This window comes from Nomascus leucogenys, chromosome 6 (genome assembly GCF_006542625.1).
Source record: "Nomascus leucogenys isolate Asia chromosome 6, Asia_NLE_v1, whole genome shotgun sequence".
Lineage (NCBI taxonomy): Eukaryota > Metazoa > Chordata > Mammalia > Primates > Hylobatidae > Nomascus > Nomascus leucogenys.
The window spans coordinates 9,782,363-9,801,791 of record NC_044386.1 but is presented as its reverse complement, the minus strand read 5'-3'; the positions used below and the strand labels follow the sequence as shown (position 1 = coordinate 9,801,791).

Genomic DNA, 19,429 nt, shown 5'->3' with positions numbered 1-19,429 from the left:
CACTCTGTGAACCCTGTGCTCATCTGAGTGCCAGAAGGCGGGCCTGGAGTGCAGTGGCGGGAACACGGCCTACTGCAGCCTCGACTTCCCGGGCTCAAGCCATCGCCCCAAGTCAGCCTCCCGAGTAGCTGGGACTACACCACCGCCTAGCTAATTTTCTGTAGAGATGGGGCCTGGCTATGTTGCCCAGACTGGTTTCGAACTGCTGGGTTCAAGCAGTCCTCCCGCCTCCACCTTCCAAAGTGCTGGGATTAGAGGCGTGAGCCACCGTGCCCAGCCCAACCTGCCTTTTAAGTGCTCCATTGATTATCTGTCCTGAATAAAACCCCGCCTGAATTCAGCACCTAAATTACAGAATTTTTTTTTTTTTTCGAGACAGATTTTCACTCTTGCTGCCCAGGCTGGAGTGCAATGGCACGATCTCCACTCACCACAACCTCTGCCTCCCGGGTTCAAGCGATTTTCCTGCCTCGGCCTCCGGAGTAGCTGGGATTACAGGCATGTGCCACCACACCAGGCTAATTTTGTATTTTTAGTAGAGGGGAGTTTTTCCATGTTGGTCAGGCTAGTCTCGAACTCCCAACCTCAGGTGATCCACCCGCCTCGGCCTCCCAAAGTGCTGGGATTACAGGCGTGAGCCACTGCGCCCGGCCAAATTACAGCATTTTTTAAAGAAATAAGATGCTATAGCTTTCCATCAATGGAGAGATGACCAGACAACAAAGCTGCCTTGCATACTTGAATGCTGTGGCTAGAAAGTTCTAAAAATATGACCAGTAACAGTCACTTGCAAAGTGGTAGCACCCCGGCTGTGGTCTCACTCTTCAGGACTGCCATGGGTCCTGGACTGTGGGAAATGGGTGGTTCCTTCGCTTCTCCCACTGCGGCCTAGCTGGCCGGGGTCTGTCTACCTTTAACCGATGATGGGCTTTTCCAGGATAGAAAAATTCATTTTTGTTTGCTCAACACATTTCATCCTGGTGGGTAGGGGGCATGAATTTTTAAAAGGCTTGCTGCAAAATGAATGGCACTCACAGTGGCTGTGGGCTAGTAACAGAGAGCGGGTCTAAGACTTGGGTGTCCTAACCTCAGTCTAATGTACTTCCTACCACCTGGCAGGCCTGGTGTGATGGTTAGTTTTTTTTTTGTTTTTTTTTTTTTGAGATGGAGTCTCGCTGTGTCACCCAGGCTGGAGTGCAGTAGCGTGATATCTGCTCACTGCAAGCTCCACCTCCCGGGTTCACACCATTCTCCCGCCTCAGCCTCCCGAGTAGCTGGGACTACAGGCGCCCCTCACCACGCCCAGCTAATTTTTTGTATTTTTAGTAGAGACAGGGTTTCACCGCATTACCCAGGATGGTCTCGATCTCCTGACCTTGTGATCCGCCCGCCTTGGCCTCCCAAAGTGCTGGGATTCCAGGCGTGAGCCACCGCGCCCGGCCGATGGTTAGTTTTAGTTTTCTAGTTAGTTTAGTTTTCTAGTTAGTTTAGTTTTCTTGGCTCTGCTAGAATACCAAGTGATTTAATCAAACATGGGTCTAAGTGTTGCCCCGAAGGTATTTTGCAGCTGTGGTTAACATCTATAACCAGTTGACTCTAAGTCAAGGAGATTACCCTTCATAGTGTGGGTCGGTCTCGCCCAATTAGTTGAGGGCATTAAGAGCAAAGACCAAGGTTTCCTAGAAACAAAGAAATTCCACCTCAAGACAGCAGCATCTACTTACTGCTGCCTGAGTTTCCAGCCTTCGAGCCTACCACACCAATTTCAGACTCACCAACCCCCCAAACCACACAGCCAATTCCTTAAAATAAATCTCTTGATAACCACATCCTATTGGTTGACTGATAGGTCCCCTTACACAGTCTCCCTGACACTAGTCACTCCCTTAATAAATCTCCCCAGGCCACCCACTGCCCCCAAATGTTGCAAAGTTAAACTTCAACTCAACTTGATGAAATCTGCATAAATTTCAACGTTGTAGTATAGAAATTAATATGGAATTGCTGTTCAATTAATCTTGGTCCAATCTCACTCCCACATACTGTTAAAAATCATTGAGGGGCCAGGCACAGTGGCTCACACCTGTAATCCTAGCACTTTGGAGGCCGAGGAGGGCAGATCTCCTGACGTCAGGGGTTTGAGACCAGCCTGGCCAACACATGGTGAAACCCCACCTCCACTAAAAACACACAAAAAATTAGCTGGGCGTGGTGGCGGGCACCTGTAATCCCAACTACTCAGGAGGCTGAGGCAGGAGAATCGCTTCAACCTGGGAGGCAGAGGTTGCAGTGAGCCGAGATCGCACCACCACACTCCAGCCTGATTAACACAGCGAGACTCCATTTCAAAAAAAAAAAAAATCATTGAGGATTTCAAGTCCCATTAGTCATATCTCCACCAGCAAAGCAACGTGGAGAACTAGGGCAATTATCTAGTCTGTGAGCTTATCGGGGACCGGACCCGACAGACGCTTCTTCATTTATATCCCATGCAGACCTAGGTGTCTGACACGTGATGGCTGATCAATGTGTGCTGAACTGAGGAAGGTCGGGTCCCCAGCCACTGCCCTGGCCTGCCAGCCCACAGTGGCCTCATGGCTCTGGCAGACCCAGCTCACCTGAGCTTGCCTGGTAAGGATCTTAATTCTGTGACACATTAAAGAATAGCCATATTAGAAGAGTGGTAATTATTTGGAACTGGATATCAGGATGGAACTCATTAGCTAGAGTACAATTTATAAACTGACTAAAATGAAAAGGGGGCAGTAAAAGTGTCATTGCAAAAAATAGATGACACATTAAACCTTAATTAATTGCATGTCACTTAAAAAAGGAAAACTACAAAATTAAAATCTTAATGAACACTGCCTGAGACATTTTTCAAATGCTAATGGAAAACCAGAGGAAGATCTGCCCAAAGTTTTGGACTCTTCGTCCTGATGTTCACCTATCTTTTCAAAATGATCTCAGAAAATACAAACACTCTAAGGAACAAAGGCCATTGAGCCCTAGAATCAAAGTCATGCTATCAATTAGGGATCTGCTGCCTCAGGAAGCGACTGTAAAGGGTTATATTCATGACATAAACACAGTAATTAAATTATAAAAGATAAGTACCGATTATTAACATTTTATACAAATACCTTCCGGAGAATACAGAGGATTTCTGAAATGCCACTGTATCCATCTTCTCGCGAGCAGACCCCCCAGCATCCTCACCTCCCACCCAGTGTTGTTTTGCCCAGGGCTCAACCATGTGGACAAAAGTGGAGCTGCCACCCATGGGTCCATTCGCTGCCTTGTTGAGCGCTTTAAGTCTACACAAAATCCTTTATTTCACTTGAGGCAGCAACATCCTCAGTTCTTGGCAATGCATCACGATCAGTCTAACCCAGGACTTCTGAACCTCAGCACTATTGACATATTAGGCCAGGTAATTATTTGGTGTGGGCTGTCCTGTGCATTGGAGAACATTTAACAGCATCCCTGATCTCTACCTTCTTCTAGATGCCAGTAGCACTCCGCCAGCTCTGACAACCAAAAATGTCTCCACACATGGCCAAATGTCCCCTGGGGCAACATTACCTCCAGCTGAGAATCACTAGTCAAATGTAACAGCTGCAGTCCTGTTCCCCATTCTTCCAGCCTCCCTTACAGCTAAAAGTAGCCAAGCAACCCAGGACTGATGACTGAGCCCTAAAGAGGGTTTTGCCTCCTGACGAAAGGGACCAGCATGGTTGGTGCTGCTGCAGCTTCCTGTCTGAAACACAGATTGGGTGATTCTCGTGGAATCAAGAGGTGACAGATCAACAGGCTAAGGGGAGCCAAACGGACAGGAGGAAACCACTGGGGTCTATGTTGTCCTCATGGAGTCCAGGGCCAGCTCTGGAGGGTGACTGCCAACCTCAGACTTCCAGGGAGCTGAGAAATGCGGCCTGTTTTCTTTAACCTGCTGTCTAGTCAGGATTTCTGTTACTTGCAGCCAAAAACATTCCAGACAGGTGCTAATGGGAAAAAATCTATATTTTCCATTACTCATCCTCAAGAAGGCTTTCTCTGGGAGCCATGGCCAGGCCCAGGACTAGCAGGAGGTGGGTGGAGCGTGAAGCCCTGAATGTGTCACTTCCTTTCCTGTTTCTCCACCAGCCCCCACCCATCCCCATGTTATCCACCCTACAAACCCCAGCTCAGGTCTCCCTCTTGCCAGAGGCCTTTCCTGGCCACAGGTGACCACTGTGGACCAGCCCTCACTGCCTCCCCTTGTGCCACCTCCAGCCTGTATCATGGGTGTTGTGGGTATAATCGGGATGACAAATCTGGATGCAAGGTCCCAAGAAAGAGCTTGTGTTCCAGCCCAGCAGGGAGGACAAGCCACCCCCGCCACACAGCAGGTGGGAAGTGTGCTCAAAGTTCTCATCTCCCCTCAAAGAGGGACTGGAGTTGGGAAATAAACTTCCCAGCATCTCTGCAATATATTTTCCTCCTACTGGAGGGTGCAGGGGGTCTGAGTCCCAGCTGCCCACAAGGGGAACCTGCTCATTGGTGGACATTTCTTAGCTTCCATTCTCCCCAATCTCACTTGCTGCCCCCTCACTCCACTTCCTGGGGCCACTGTCCCGCAAAACTACCTGCCCCCAAGTCCTTGTCTCGAGGTTTGCTTTTCAGGTGACACAGAATGCTTGACTTTTCATCCTTCTCTGGCTAATGACTTCAAGCAATTCTACATGGCAAATTCACACTTCATAGGAAATTTAAGTTTTCCTTATAAACAGAAAGAAACCTCTATATGGTTGGAAATCATCTGGCTTTCCAGAAAGAGGTATCAGGGCTTCCCTGAGGCAAGAGCAACCCTCTGACCCACAGTGGGAGCATCTCTGATCTCCGTTCCTCGCCGTCCTTTAAATCCACTTTGCTCCTTGGAATCACAGGAAGATTTGAGGTTATTGCTATTTGTGTTTGCTTCCTGAAGGCTGTGGCAGTTACACCACACTTCAGGTCTAAAAGTGAGCTCCCTTAAGCAAGCCTGGAACCTGCCAACCTCCACAGATTCTGCCTCTCTTCACAAAAAAATCACATCCTCGATCCGCTTCTCAGAGCCACCTATTTAAAAAGACCTGTCACTGTGGGCATTAATATTGCAGTGAATTACCAAGGTTCTGCAACCCCCATGTGATGCTCTGCAGCAGAGCCTGCGTTACTCCTTGCAAAGCCAAAACAAAGATGCAATCGATCAGTCTCTCAGAACCCAGTTATACTTTTTATTACAATCTGAAGTGTCAATCTAAAAGAAAGGCTCTGGCTATTGGTTTCTTTAAATGGTTTATTTTTTTCTTAATATCACATATTTAAATGGAAAGAATAAGACTTAAAATATTTGTGCAAATTTTAGAAATATATCAACATCTGTCCTTACTGCTGTCCACTAATCCTGGGGAAGCAATTCAACACTTTTTTAAAAAAAATTCTTACCCATCTACTGTAAAAGGAAAATAAAACCCACTTTTCTTGGGAGAACAGTAAGCTTAGTAGTAATAGTAGAAGATGAAAATATTCCATAAGTTCTATACTACAATCAAAGCTTAAGAGGGCAGCTCAAAAGCTCCCTAAACAAGATGTCACTTTTCTTGTTTTTTTTTGTTTTTTTTGTTTTTTGTTTTGAGACAGAGTCTCACTCTGTTGCCTAGGCTGGAATGCAGTGGCATGATATCAGCTCACTGCAACCTCTGCCTCCTAGGTTCAAGCGATTCTCTTGCCTCAGCCTCCCGAGTAGCTGGGATTACAGGCTTGTGCTACCATGCCCGGCTAAATGTTTTTTGTATTTTCAGTAGAGGCGGGATTTCACCACGTTGGCCAGGCTGGTCTCGAACTCCTGTCCTCAGGTGATCCACCCGCCTCAGCCTCCCACAGTGCTGAGATTACAGACCTGAGCCACCGTGCCCGGCCAAGATGTCACACTTTTATTTGAGGGAGGAATACAGAACAAGCAAGGAAGAGTACACAGAGGGGAAAATGTCTCTTCTCACTTTGTCTATCCTTTCCCATTTAAATTATTTATATCAGTGGTTCTCGATGGGAAGCAATTTTCCCCCCAACCTGGGAGACTTTTAGCAACATCTAGAGACATTTTTGGTTGTCACAACTGAGGAGGTGCTACCGTCATCTTGTGGGTAGAGGCCAGGGATGCCACTAAAAATCCTACAATTTGAAAGACAGCCCCCACAACAAAGCATTATCTGGCTCTGCACGTCAGTAGTGCTGAAATTAAGAACCCCCCTGGCCAGGTGCAGTGGCTCACACCTGTAATCCCAGCACTTTGGGAGGATGAGGCAGGCAGATAACAAGGTCAGGAGTTTGAGACCAGCCTGGCCAATATGGAGAAACCCTGTCTCTACCAAAAATACAAAAATTAGCTGGGTGTGGTGGTACATGCCTGTAGTCCCAGCTGCTCAGGAGGCTGAAGCAAGAGAATCGCTTGAACCCGGGAGGCAGAGATTGCAGTGAACCGAGATCGCGCCACTGCACTCCACCCTGGGCGACAGAGTGAGACTCCATCTCAAAAAAAAAACAAAAACAAAAAAAACAAAAACAAAAAACCCTGAGGTAGGGGCTTACTACCCTCATTAAGAAAGTTTAAGTATCTCATTCACAAGATATTTTTCTAAGGGAAAAACAAACCATATTTTTTCATTCACTTAACAGATAACTATTGAACACACAAACTCACCAATAACGATAATGACAACAATAACAATAATCACAACCAACACGTCCGAAGGCTTCTCCAAGCCCAGCATGCACCCGAGGGCTGTTCTGTTGTGAACCTGCTCAATTCGCATCCTGCCTTCCTGCAGTGGGTGCTATCATTAGCCTCATTTTATAGAAGAAGAAACTGGGGCCCAGAGAGGTGAGTGACAGGCTGCAGGTGTAGAGATGGGAAGTGGAGAAGACGAATTTGAAACTGGGTCCTGGCTCCTGGACTGTTTCTGTTCAGCTCCCTGCTCTGTACCTCGTACAGGACAGGGAGAGACTCACTAGAGTATCCCACAGACAATAATCTGTGGATTGTTCTAGACTGTGATGGGGGATGGGCTTGCAAAGTGCAGAATAGGGGAGGGAGAGTCTCAAATCTAATGCCAAATTTGTATCCAAATAACTGATGGGGGAAGAGCAATGTCAGCAGCAAACCCACTGCCCGCAGACTCATCGTTCCAAGAGATGTGCAAGGTGTTTCTGGAATCCTGTAAATGCTGTCACACATGCCTGAAACCCCCAGGAGACCCAGGGAGGAAAGCACGGCAGTCAAAAGGAGTGATTAGAGGGGAACTGACCTAAAAAAGGTTTGCAGTTCAAATTAATTCAATGGGAAAGTGCACTGATGTGACTGACATCATAAATGTTCAGTTGAAAAAGTCAATTACCAAACATCTACACTCAATTATAACTAGATCCAGAAATAGTAAAAGTGTCTAAAGCTCCCGCCAAACACAAAAGCATCACACAATCACCATTTAATTAGTAGGAACCATTTCTCATTGATAAGGGCAGGCAGGGCGGAAACTCTGTTGAAACTGATATCTCATTTTTTTAAAATGAAACTATCATCTCTGAATCAAAAGTACAATCGATGGGACTCATTTTTAATCATGATTTTTTTTATTTCCAAGAAAGTTTTCATCTTTGAAGCCTCTATTCTCATTCACTGAACTTATTTTTCTTATAGCATCTCCTAAGACTAAAGAATCCTATAAGGTTAAAGCAGAAAGAAAAATAAATCTGAAGCAATTGTGAATCCTGTAACTCCAGACTGATCTCGAGAAAAACAACAGACAGGCTCAGACTGGGCGGTGCTGCACAGTGGTTGGAATCGAGACTGTCCTGTCATGGGCAACAGGTTATGACAGAAACTTCACAGACCCAAGAAGACTGGGGCGGGGCGCGGTGGCTCACACCTGTAATCCCAGCACTTTGGGAGGCTAAGGCGGGTAGATCACGGGATGTCAGGAGTTCAAGATCAACCTGGCCAACATGGTGAAACCCCGTCTCTACTAAAAATACAAAAATTAGCTGCGCATGGTGGCAGGTGCCTGTAATCCCAGCTACTCCGGAGGGTGAGGCAGGAGGGCAGGAGAATCGCTCGAACCCGGGAGGCGGAGGTTGCAGTGAGCCGAGATTGCGCCATTGCACTCCAGCCTGGGCGACAGAGTGAGACTGTCTCAAAAAAAGGAAGAAGAAGAGGAAGAGGAAGAAGAGGAAGAGGAAGAAGAAGAAGAAGAGGAGGAAGAAGAAGAAGAAAGAAGAAGAAGAAGAAGAGGAAGAGGAAGAAGAAGAAGAAGAAGAAGAAGAAGAAGAAGAAGAAGAAGAAGAAGAAGAAGACGACGACGACGACGACAACGACGACGACTGGGGACAACTAAGAAGAAGACAACTAAATGTGGGAGCCCAGCAGGGGTCCTGGAACAGAAAAGTGACATTAGTGGAAGCACTGATGCCTGGGAAAACTCTGATGCTACCCTCAGGATAACCAAGACAGGGGTGGTGCTGTGGTCTGAATGTTGATGACCCTCCAAAATTCCTATGCTGGAACTTCAGACCCACTGAGATGGTATTAAGAGGTGAGGCCTTTAGGGGGTGATTAGATCATGAGGGCTGTGCCCTCCTGAATCAAACTAGTGCCTTATGAAAGAGGTTTTGAGGGTACCTCGGTGTCCCCTCTGCCATGAGAGGAGACAGTAAGAAGGAATGGGCATCAGCAGACATCGAACCTGCCAGCACCTTGATCTTGGACTTCTCAGTCTCCCCAAGTGTGAGCAATAAATTTCTACGGTTTATAAATTACCCAGGTGAGGTATTTTGTTATAGCAGCAGAACAACTAAGACAGAGAGGAAATCCACTTCTTTAGGAACTTGCAGCGCCAAGCAGGACTGGCTGAACCCAGTGCCAAGAACAAAAATAAAGAGAAATTAAAATAACAGAATTAAGTAATGGTGAAAGCAGCATCGCACATTCACTGAGATGTCAGCCGCTAACTGAATCTAACACGACATGTGCTTGACACATATTTTCTCATTTAATTCTCAAAATAACCCGATGAGGTTGCACAAAGGATGATCATTGATTCTATTTCAGAGTGAAGAAAAGAATTAAAGCTATCAGTTGTGTGGCATTTAGCTTAGCAGCTCATTGAAGTGGATAGCCTTTAGGAGTGTATAAAGTATTGTCATATTTTAGCCTCAGGGAGGTGAGGGAGAAAGAGGTCATGATACTCCCATTTCACAGATGGGAACAGGAAAGTGCGTCCTCCAAGATGGCGCAAAAGACAAAGGGGGGATGATCCAGGTTGATAGCCTGAGAATTTTCCACTCTATGACACATCATAGAAAATGGAAATTGCCACACACTCAGCACGCAATACCACATTGCCTCCTAACGTCACCACGCAACTCCACATCACCCCCTAACATCACCACGCAACTCGGCATCACCCGCTAACGTCACCACGCAACTCCGCATCACCCGCTAACGTCACCACGCAACTCCGCATCACCCGCTAACGTCACCACGCAACTCCGCGTCACCACGCAACTCCGCGTCACCACGCAACTCCGCGTCACCCGCTAACGTCACCACACAACTCCACATTGCCTCTTAACGTTACCATGTAACTCCGGATCGCCTCCTAACATTACCCTGCAACTCCATGTTACCTCCTAATGTTACCATGCTACACGTCGCCTCCTAACGTCACCATGCAACTCCACGTCACCTCCCAACGTTACCATGCAACTCCACATCGCCTCCTAACGTTACTATGCAATGCCACCCACCAGCAAGCAGGGACCTAGGATGGCCTGGGCCGTTCCCACCATCCCTACGCCCACCTTCAACAGCACAGTCTCGCATTTACAGCCAAGAGATCACCCCTTTCTGAGAAGGAACAGATATGGACAGGGCTTGGGGTGTAGAATGGGTGGGCGGGAGGAAAACAGCAGGTGAGGGAAGGTGCTACCCACTGCAAAGCTCAGCAGGGATCAGGAAGGGGCGTCCTGAAGGGAACCAATGCTGTGGCTTCTCTCCATGATCCTGAAAGCATTTGCGTTTGGCTTTTTTAAAAACTCAGATAATTACAGAAGTATATGTCAGTGAAGAAACTATTATTTATTGCAGCAACTAGGCATTGTTTCTATGGGAGTGATTAATCTCAAAACATATTCCACAAAGGAGCAACTCTGGTGTCCCAGGGCCCCCGGAAGCTGCACAGGGCAGGTGGACGTACCTGCTAGCATCAGGGCCCCCGGAAGCTGCACAGGGCAGGTGGACATACCTGCTAGCATCAGGGCTCGGATGCAGTCCGTTCGACCCTGCATGGCGGCTTTCATCAGGGCGGTGAACCCGAACGCGTTCCTCCTTTCAAGGTCAAGACCGGGGAAATAGTTCAACAAGTAGTTAGTGATGATAGCGTGCCCTGTAAAGAGAAGCGTACACGTGTATTGGTTCCCACTTCCACAAAATGTGCTGGTTCCAGCCAGGCCTTCCCAGAGAGAGAAAGAAACACCGCGTCAGCCCTGGGGCAGCCGGTCTGCTGTGAGTTTTTCTCGGACCCCAAGACAGAATTCTCCTGGAGCCCAAGAAACAGAGGAAAGCAGAAGGCGCCGCCCTGGCTGCAGCGCTGCCGTTTTGGGTTCTTGCAGGTCCCCTACCACAAAGCACTCGAGGGAGGGGCTGTCCCATCACACTGTTGGGGGGTGGATGTGGGGGGCAGGGACGCTGTGGGCAGGTAGGGACCGCAGCCTCAGACAGCCAATGAGGGCAGGAAGCCTCAACTCCCAGCAGGAGACGCCCGTGCAAACAGATGCAAAGCTGCAAATGAGCTTCAGAACCACTTCCAAGTGCTCCAGAGCTGCAGGGAGGAAAAAGTCACCATCACAGCAATAGGACAGTGCCAATTCACGCTGGCACCCTCTGTTCCCATCCAGAAGCAGGAGTCTCTCTCTCCACCCGTACCCGCCACCTCTCCTCCCCCCGCCGCCCTGTGTGTGTGTGTGTGTGTGTGTGTGTGTGTGTGTCTCTCTCTCTCTCTCTAACTACCTACCTACCTCCACACACATCCCACAGAGTGTCGCAGGCAAAGCCCTCAGCTATAAAGCAAAGCAGGTAAGGAGATTTCTCAGAGAACACAGATTTCTCCCCTTACTCACCTTGCACCTCCAAAAAGGACCTAACTTTCTGCTCATTCCCAGGCGCACCCATGGTGCTCTCAGTTAATGGTGGATAAAGAGAACATCACAGCAACAGTGCTGTTTCCAGGATTCACCCATGGAAAACCAAAATGGAGCGGGAGAGCATCCTCTTGGGTCAACTGTCCATGCCGCCTGATGCCTGCTAGCCCACAAGTCCTTGTGTGAGTACACCTCCCCCTCCCCTACTTCAGTGCCCTGGAGCAGGGTCCGTCCCAGCCTTGGCACAGTCAGCACAGGGGGCCGCATGACTCTTGGTTGTGGGGACTGCCCTGTGCACTGCAGGACGCTGGGCAGATCCCTGGTCTCTACCCGTTATATGCCAGTAGCAACCACCCCCACTCCCGCATAGATTGTGACAACCAAAACTGTGTCCAGACACCACCAAACCGCCATCAGTGGGGCAAGAACACCCCAGGTGAGAACCACTATCCCCGAAGCTCAGACTTCACTCCTTCGTGACCAACCACACCTGGTGGAAAGAGCTTCCTTCCTCTCTCCCTCCGCTGCACCCTCCCCTTAGCTGCCACCTCCATCCAGGCCCCTGCTGATGAGATCTGAAACCCTTGGGAATATGAGCAATCTGCCCGAGTCTCTCCTCCTGAACCCCACGGGAGGTGCTGGGTACCCAGTTCCTATCCTTTTTATTTAAGAGATGGAGTCTCTCTCCGTCACTCACACTGGAGTGCAGGAACATGATCGTAGCTCACTGCAGTGTGGACCTCCTGGGCTCGAGATCCTCAGCCTCCCAAGTAACTGGGCTCATGGGCGAGCATCATCATGCCCAGCTAATTAAAAAAAAAAAAATTTTGTTTTGTAGAGATGGGATCTCCCAATGTTGCCGAGACTGGTCTCAAACTCATGCATTCAAGCAGTTCTCCTGCCTCAGCCTCCCAAAGTGCTGGGATTCCAGGTGTGAGCCACTGTGCCTGGCCACAGTCCCCATTCTCATGCACTGATGATACAGTGCTCAGAAATCCCCACTTACGCATTCCAACTCAAGCGTGTTCCTTTCAGCCCCCACTGTCGCAGCTGCAGGGGCCTCGTGGACATTTCTATGCACTCTCTCCTTAGCTTGGCATCGCCTCTCCCCAGGAACCCCTGAATCATGGAGAAGCCGGGCCCTGGGCCCAGAATCCCCACAGGCATCTGGTTTGCACAGAAACTTCCAATGGGTGGCACTGGCTGAGATTTGGGATGGGAGAGAGGTGGCAAGGACATTACTCTGGGGTCGGGCAGGCATGAGACCTGAGGGGCCTCCCCAGCCCAGCCCACCTCTGCAGACAGAATACTATGTGAGCATGAGGCTGCAGCAGCTTCCAGGATTCTCCGCTGCGGCTGAGATTTCCAGTAGGCAGGGCTGGGCGCCCTTGGCCTCTGCTCCCCTAGCCCCTTCAGTTCAGCAAATCAAATATGAAACCCTCTGATATATCAAGTGGCTTCTGTCTCCCCAGCCACACCCCGAGGGATAGTACTGCCGGGGCAGGAACCCAGTTTCCTCCTTTGAGGGCCACTCCAGGCTGCTGCTCCACCAGTATGAAATCCTGTGGGTTTGCTCTTCATCAATCCAAGTGAAGAAGGAACAGGCAACCAAAATCAGGGGTGAACTCTCCTGAGGAGCAAGCTCACCATTGACCTCAGCCCATCTCCTGAGCTCTCCACAAATGTGAAAAGGGGAACCATGTATCTTTTTGAAAAGGAAGCCCTGATGGGTCTAACAGTGTTCAGGTTATAAGCATGAAACAAACGGCACGATCCCCTCGCTGCGTGACTCACAGCCAGTCGCTGGTGCTTTTTTGAGTCATTTACACCACATTGCCCTCCCTCGTCCTTTACTATGTGTGGGGCGGGGCTAAAGCCAGCTGTCAGGTACCCAGAGCTGCTGAATTACTCTCAACTGGGCGGTGTGGGAAGGTGGGGAAATCCTTTGATCTCAGTTTGGTTTATGGTCCAGTTAAATGCTTGGCGGCACCTGTCAGATTTAGCCAGGGCCATAGTAAAATGAATTGTAATTCGTTTGGAGCCATTTCTTTAAACTGTGAAATAGCGTGTCCATCACAATCTTCTGCAGGATGTTCCTTTGCACTGATATATCCTCAGCGCTTTGAACAGGTGGAAAGAGGAAAAATTGAAAGTCCACAAAGCCAACCGCCCATTTTACAGATCTGTTCTGCATATTATGTTGAGTCCAGAAAAACCAACATGCAGCCAACTTGTTCTGACTACAGGCCTGAGCTTTCGATGATCCAAGAAATCACGCCCTGCTTCCCACGGGTTTTCCCAGGATGGCAGAATAATACTTCTCGTCACACAGATGACCCCATTCAATGGAAATCAAAGGTGGACCCAATACTTCTAAGAATGTATAAGTATTAACCTTTCTTCTTTAAAAACCATGATGAGTAACCAAAGGGAGCTTTCCTTTTCTTTACATATATGAGACACACAGCCTTCCTTGCACGAGGGAACCCAAACACACACCATACTGAAATCTAGTTTGAGGCCAGGCGCAGTGGCTCACTCCTGTAATCCCAGCACTTTGGGAAGCCAAGACAGGCAGATCACTTGAGACCAGGAGTTCGAGACCGGCCTGGGAAACACAGTGAAACCCTGTCTCTACTAAAAACACAAAAATTAGCTGGGTGTGCTGGTGCATGCCTATATTCTCAGCTACTCAGGAGGTTGAGGCAGAAGAATTGCTTGAACCCAGGAGGTAGAGGTTGCAGTGAGCTGAGATCACACTACTGAACTCCAGCCTGGGTGGCAAGAGTGAGACCCTGTCTCAAAAAAAATAAAAAATAAAAAAAATCTAGTTTGAGCCCAGTTCAACTTGGACATTATGGAATCGGACTTGGTTCCTGAAATCCTCAGAGAAGCCCTTTTAAAGGGTTGGTTCACCTAGAGAACCCCAGAACACCCCCTCTCCCCAAGTAAGCCCTACCCTGCTTAAGAGAAGGTCACAAATGACCCAGGGAGGAAGTGAATTTGGATGAAATCACGTCACAGGGACACGTGTAGACAATGAGCTCAGTACTGAAGAGAGCTATAGCTCTGAGAACAGCCACATTCAAGGCCCAGGCCTGCCACTCCGAATCGGGTGGCTTTTGGAAGTCAGCTTTTCCATATCCGTAAAATGAGGGATAATATCAACCTCCCATTTGTGAAAATTACAGGAGACAATATGTGTAAAAGGTGCCCAGCAGAATAGAAAAATCTGGAAGAAAAATTCTGAGTAATCCAGGCAGGCACTCCACTCTCAAGGGGTAGAATGTGTTCCCCTCTCCTTAACCCGCGGGCTGTGTGCACTGACTTCCCATGAAAGACTGTTACATGGAAACAGGGGAGGAGGGAGAGAACCTCCCCATGGAGAAACCTGCTAACATGACCTCAGCCAGGTGACCAAGGCCAATATCATCAGCGATGGTCGGGTTGGTAGCGCGTCTCCTGATGCCATGTGCTGAGAACGGCCCTTTATCGGGGGTCTTCCTCCAAAAACTCGTTAACTCCAGTCTCATCACAAGAAAAGCATCAGACATGTCCAAATTAAGGAACATTCTGCAATGTACCCGACCAGTCCCCCTCAAAACTGTCAAAGTCATGAAAAACAAGAGAAGTCTGAGAAACTCACAGCCAAGAGGAGCCTGAGCCATGAGTGCTAAATGCCACATGCGATCCTGCAACAGAAAAAGGAAATCCAGGAAACGCTGAGGAAATCTGAATAAAGAATGGACTTCAGTTAATAATGGTGAATTGACACAGGTCCATTCATTGTGTCCAATGCATTACGGATATCAGAGCATTCAGGAGGCAGAGATGGAGCCCTGCCCCCAACCCCGGGCAGGAGGAGGGAGAGGGGTGCTTGATTCAGAGAGCTCCTAAATGCGTGGATGGACAGGTCTGTGGTATGCAAACGAGGAAAGCTGGAAATGACGCCTGGCCCCGCCGCAGCCCTGGTTCCGCTCTGCATGGATGCCAAGGCGCCTTCGTTGGGAGACACAGAGAGGTGGACACCCACGCCACCCGGGCCCGACCGGCTTCTCGGCCTGGCCCAGCAGCGCTCCTGTGCTTCCTGGTTGACTCTTCCCCAGGCCCCGTCGGGAAAATGTTAAACTTTTCACATGGAAGTCACCGACCTCACGCAAACCCCTCTCCTGGATGACTCATCTTCAAGTTCACAGAGGGAACAGAAACCACCAGAAGGGAAGTCCCTCGGCTTTCCCCCATCGTCCCCCACGCTGCCAACATTCACGGGCCTCCGAGAAAGAAAAGTGCAATCCTGAGTCCTCCAACGGACTGAACCGACCCCCTCCTGGCCAAGGGGACCCCAGAGAACCCTTGAAAACTGAGTCCCGGCTACGACAGGATGGAAGGGCAATGCGCCTCGTTATACCCATTCCTTGCTAACCACCGTGAGGCTTTCTTTCCTAAGTCTAAACAGAAACCAGCCCGTTCTAAAGACCCCTCCACTGATATAAACCAACTGCCTGATGCGGCCCCACCCTTCCGCAGTTTGGACGAAACAACCGACCAGCATTCTGTCCTCATGAGAGACACTGGCCCGTGGCTTCGGACTGGGTCCAGCCGGTCCACGGAGGACGCGCAGTGAGGGTTTTCGTGTCCTCTGCTTCACTTTGAACACAGGTCCCAGGGAGAGGCACAGAGCTCGACTGCACATGTGCGTGTTTCTCCTCTCATCGATATTCAATGCTTCCCCCACAGCTTGTGGAATACGTGCATTGAGCCACCTCGTTCAGCATGCATTGTTCTTCTGTCTTGTTCTTCTGCCCCTGGAAGGGTCTGTTTCTGGCTTCTGGCCGGTGGCGCTGCTTGCCTGCCACAATGGCCACCCTGCAGGCTGCAACCCTTTATGAGAAGCCCTTCTTTCCAAGTTTATGAACCTTGTCAGTCCTCAGTTCATATTTCCTATTGAAAGCGCAGGGGATTCTCCTCTTGCTGAACCCTGCTCCTCCCCTCCTCTGCTTGACAGCCACTCCCTGCCCACTGCTGTGGAATATTTATCAGATCCCTCCTGTTTCTCGTCAACCTCTCCTTCCTTGCAGACCCACTTCCCTCAGAATGCTGTTGGGGCTCAGAAAGCAATACCCCACAGTGAAGGCCTCAGAAGCAAAGGTTTCTCTCTGCCCTCCTGCCCTCCCATCTCTCAGTCCCTTCTTCCCTGAGGCCAGCCATCCAAACTGGAATCCCTCTTCCCCAAGGCAGATCCTTGAAACCAGAACCCCCTTTCCCTAAAGCCAGCCATAAAACCTAAAAATACTGCCCTAACATAAAGAAATTATCTGACCTGCCATGTCTGACTGTAGGTCATAAGACCCCCATTCCAAGGAGGGTCATTCCCAGAAGGAAGGAGTGCTGCTCAGAGAAACCTGGAAGAATCGAGGAGACAGGCAGGCCTGTGGGGTTTCCCTACTCAGTCTATTAGCATTATATTTCTTCTTCTTCTTCTTCTTTTTTTTTTTTTTGACACAGTCTCACTTTGTCACCCAGGCTGGAGTGCAGTGGTGCGATCTCGGCTCACTGCAACCTCCGTCTCCTGGGTTCAAGCCATTCTCCTGCCTCAGCCTCCCAAAGTGCTGGGATTATAGGCATGAGCCACTGCGCCTGGCCTGTCCAACTATATTTCTACATAACTGTCCACACTTTGTTGAACCTAAGCAGAAAAATGGAAAATTCCTCCTGCATTTTTGGGTCTTCATTCTGAAGGCTCCCATGTACGCATGTTAAGTACTTTTGTATGCCTCTTCTGTTATTCACCTGCCTTTTGCAAGTTGATTTCAGTGAACCTTCAGAAGGCCCTTAGTTCCTACAATGCACTAATGGCCCATATTCTTCACACTGCCCTCTGTTAAGTAACTTCCCAGTTCTCTGTCTAGTGGAACCTTGGCCGATGGGATGTTTGCAGGCGTGATGGAAGCAGAAGGTTGAAATGCACTTATTCAGACTTTCATGCATGTTTGTGCCTCAGCTGTCTCCCCAGGAAGAACATGCCCAGGCTGGCTCGCTGCTCCCAGGAAGAGGATGAGTAATGCACGCAGCAGAGCTGCCCCAGCCGAAGTGCCTAAGAACAGGTCCCCGACTTGCCCACAGACTTGAGCAAGGACAGTTTAGATCAACAGATCCCCAGCCCATCCACAGATGCACAAGCAATAAAAACATCCCAGAGCATGGGAGTTGTTTGTTACACAGCAATAACTAGCTGACATGCATGCTCAAGGGTCTCTCATCTTAAAAGCATATGTGACTCACAGCAATCCCTGTGGGCCTGTCTTCACGTTCCCGCCAGCCTCCATCAACCATTCAACTCCGCTTCAGTCCGCTTCCAGACCCATCTACTCTCACTCTTGCTACCGACACTCTCTGACTTTACTGAAACCACCCCCAGCAGTCCCCAGTGACCTTCTTACAATGAGACTCAGTGGTGATTTGTCATTTCTCATCACACTCAACATCTCCCCAGCATTTCCCATTCACTCCTCTCTTTCATCCTTTCTGAAACACGCTCTTTCCATGGACATGCAGATGCTCACCCTTCTGATTTTCCGCCTTCTCAATGTTCTGAGCTCCTGTTCTCTCCTTCCTGAAATGCTGCTGTTCCTCAGCTGCCTGCTAAGCCCCCTCCTTATCTCATACACTCTCCTTTGGTGATCCTATACACTCCTGTGGACCCAATTTTCAGCTCTAAAGCTTCCACATCAACTCTCTCCAGTTCTATCTCTTTTCTTCAGTTTTTTACCTGAGTATCTGTCTACTGAGTATTTCATCATGGGTATCCTACAAACTCAATGCGTCAAACCCAAAACATCTTTCCTCCGAAGCTGCTCCTCTCCCACATCCCTTATTCAGTGATGAACACCACCAGTCACCCCATCACCCAAGCCAGATGGCTGGACTCAGTCTCAAGCCCTCCACATCCTCCCTCACCCCAGCAATCACCACATTCTGCCAACTGCACCTCTGACATCACTTGAACCCGGGAGTTTGAGACCAGCATGGGCAGCATGGCAAGACCTCATCTCTACAAAAAAAATTTAAAATTTCCTAAAGCTGCCCTTGTTTCTCCATCCCTGACCTGGGCTACCACATCCCCATGGGGCCACAGCTCCCGTCCTGACTAGCCTCCTTGGTCCCACTTCTGCCCCCATTCATTCTCCACACCAGTAGCATGGTGACACCAGCAGGGGCCTCTGACCATCCCCACTACTCATCTGAAACTCTCCACGGGCTCTGCTCTTTAGATGAGGTCTCAACTCTTCAATGAGTTGGTTTTTACCTCTTCACCCTCAGCTCTCACCGCCAATGCCCTCCCAATCCACTTCATGGTCACACAGCCAGCTCTCCATGTAATTCACCCACGAGCCACACTTCCTCTAATCTAGTGGCCTCTGCACAAGGAGTCCCTCTACCTGGAATATTCTGCCTCCTCTTTTTACCTGGTGACCTGATGAGCCATCCTTTCCAACACCAGGTCTTCCCTGGTACCCCTTAACCCACAGTGTCTCATCGTCCACGTTCCCATGCACAGGTGGGTTCCCACAGCCGCCACAGCCCTCGTTATCCAGCTCACAAGCTTAAAACTTCCAACTGACTGCATGCTCTGGGGTGCTCAATAAATATGCATTAGATGAAAAGGCTGAAACATTCCTACTTCTCCTTTGGGAAAAGTTTATTTATTGAAAGTATCAGGGTGGGCAAGGTGGCTCATGCCTGTAATCCCAGCAGAGAGGCCAAGGCCAGAAGAGGCCAGGGAGGCTGAGGCTAGAGGATCACTTGAGCCTGGGAGTTAGATACAAGCCTGGGCAACATGGCAAGATCCCATCTCAAAAAATAAAAATTAGCTGGGCTGGCCGGGCGCAATGGTTCACGCCTGTAATCCCAGCACTTTGGGAGGCCGAAGTGGGTGGGTCACCTGAGATCAGGAGTTCAAGACCAGCCTGGCCAACATGGTGAAACCCCATCTCTACTAAAAATACAAAAAATTGGCCGGGCATGGTGGCAGGCACCTGTAATCTCAGCTACTCGGGAGGCTGAGGCAGGAGAATCACTTGAACCCGGGAGGCGGAGATTGCAGTGAGCCAAGATCACATCATTGCACTCCAGCCTGGGCAACAAGAGCAAAACTCCATCTAAAAAAAAAAAACAGGCAATAAACACAAACTGCTCTAAAAATGTGAAAATG

At 49.2% G+C, this 19,429-nt stretch overlaps 1 protein-coding gene across 2 annotated transcripts in view; it reads right to left on the bottom strand.

The window, feature by feature from the left end:
• Positions 1-19,429, bottom strand: part of ANKRD33B (ankyrin repeat domain 33B) — a 105,865-nt gene that overhangs the window by 20,319 nt on the left and 66,117 nt on the right. For both annotated transcript variants that reach the window (XM_003263163.2, XM_030813909.1), the window contains exon 3: positions 10,323-10,463. In XM_003263163.2, the coding sequence (XP_003263211.1) occupies positions 10,323-10,463 (141 nt within the window). The remainder of the gene's footprint in view (positions 1-10,322; positions 10,464-19,429) is intronic.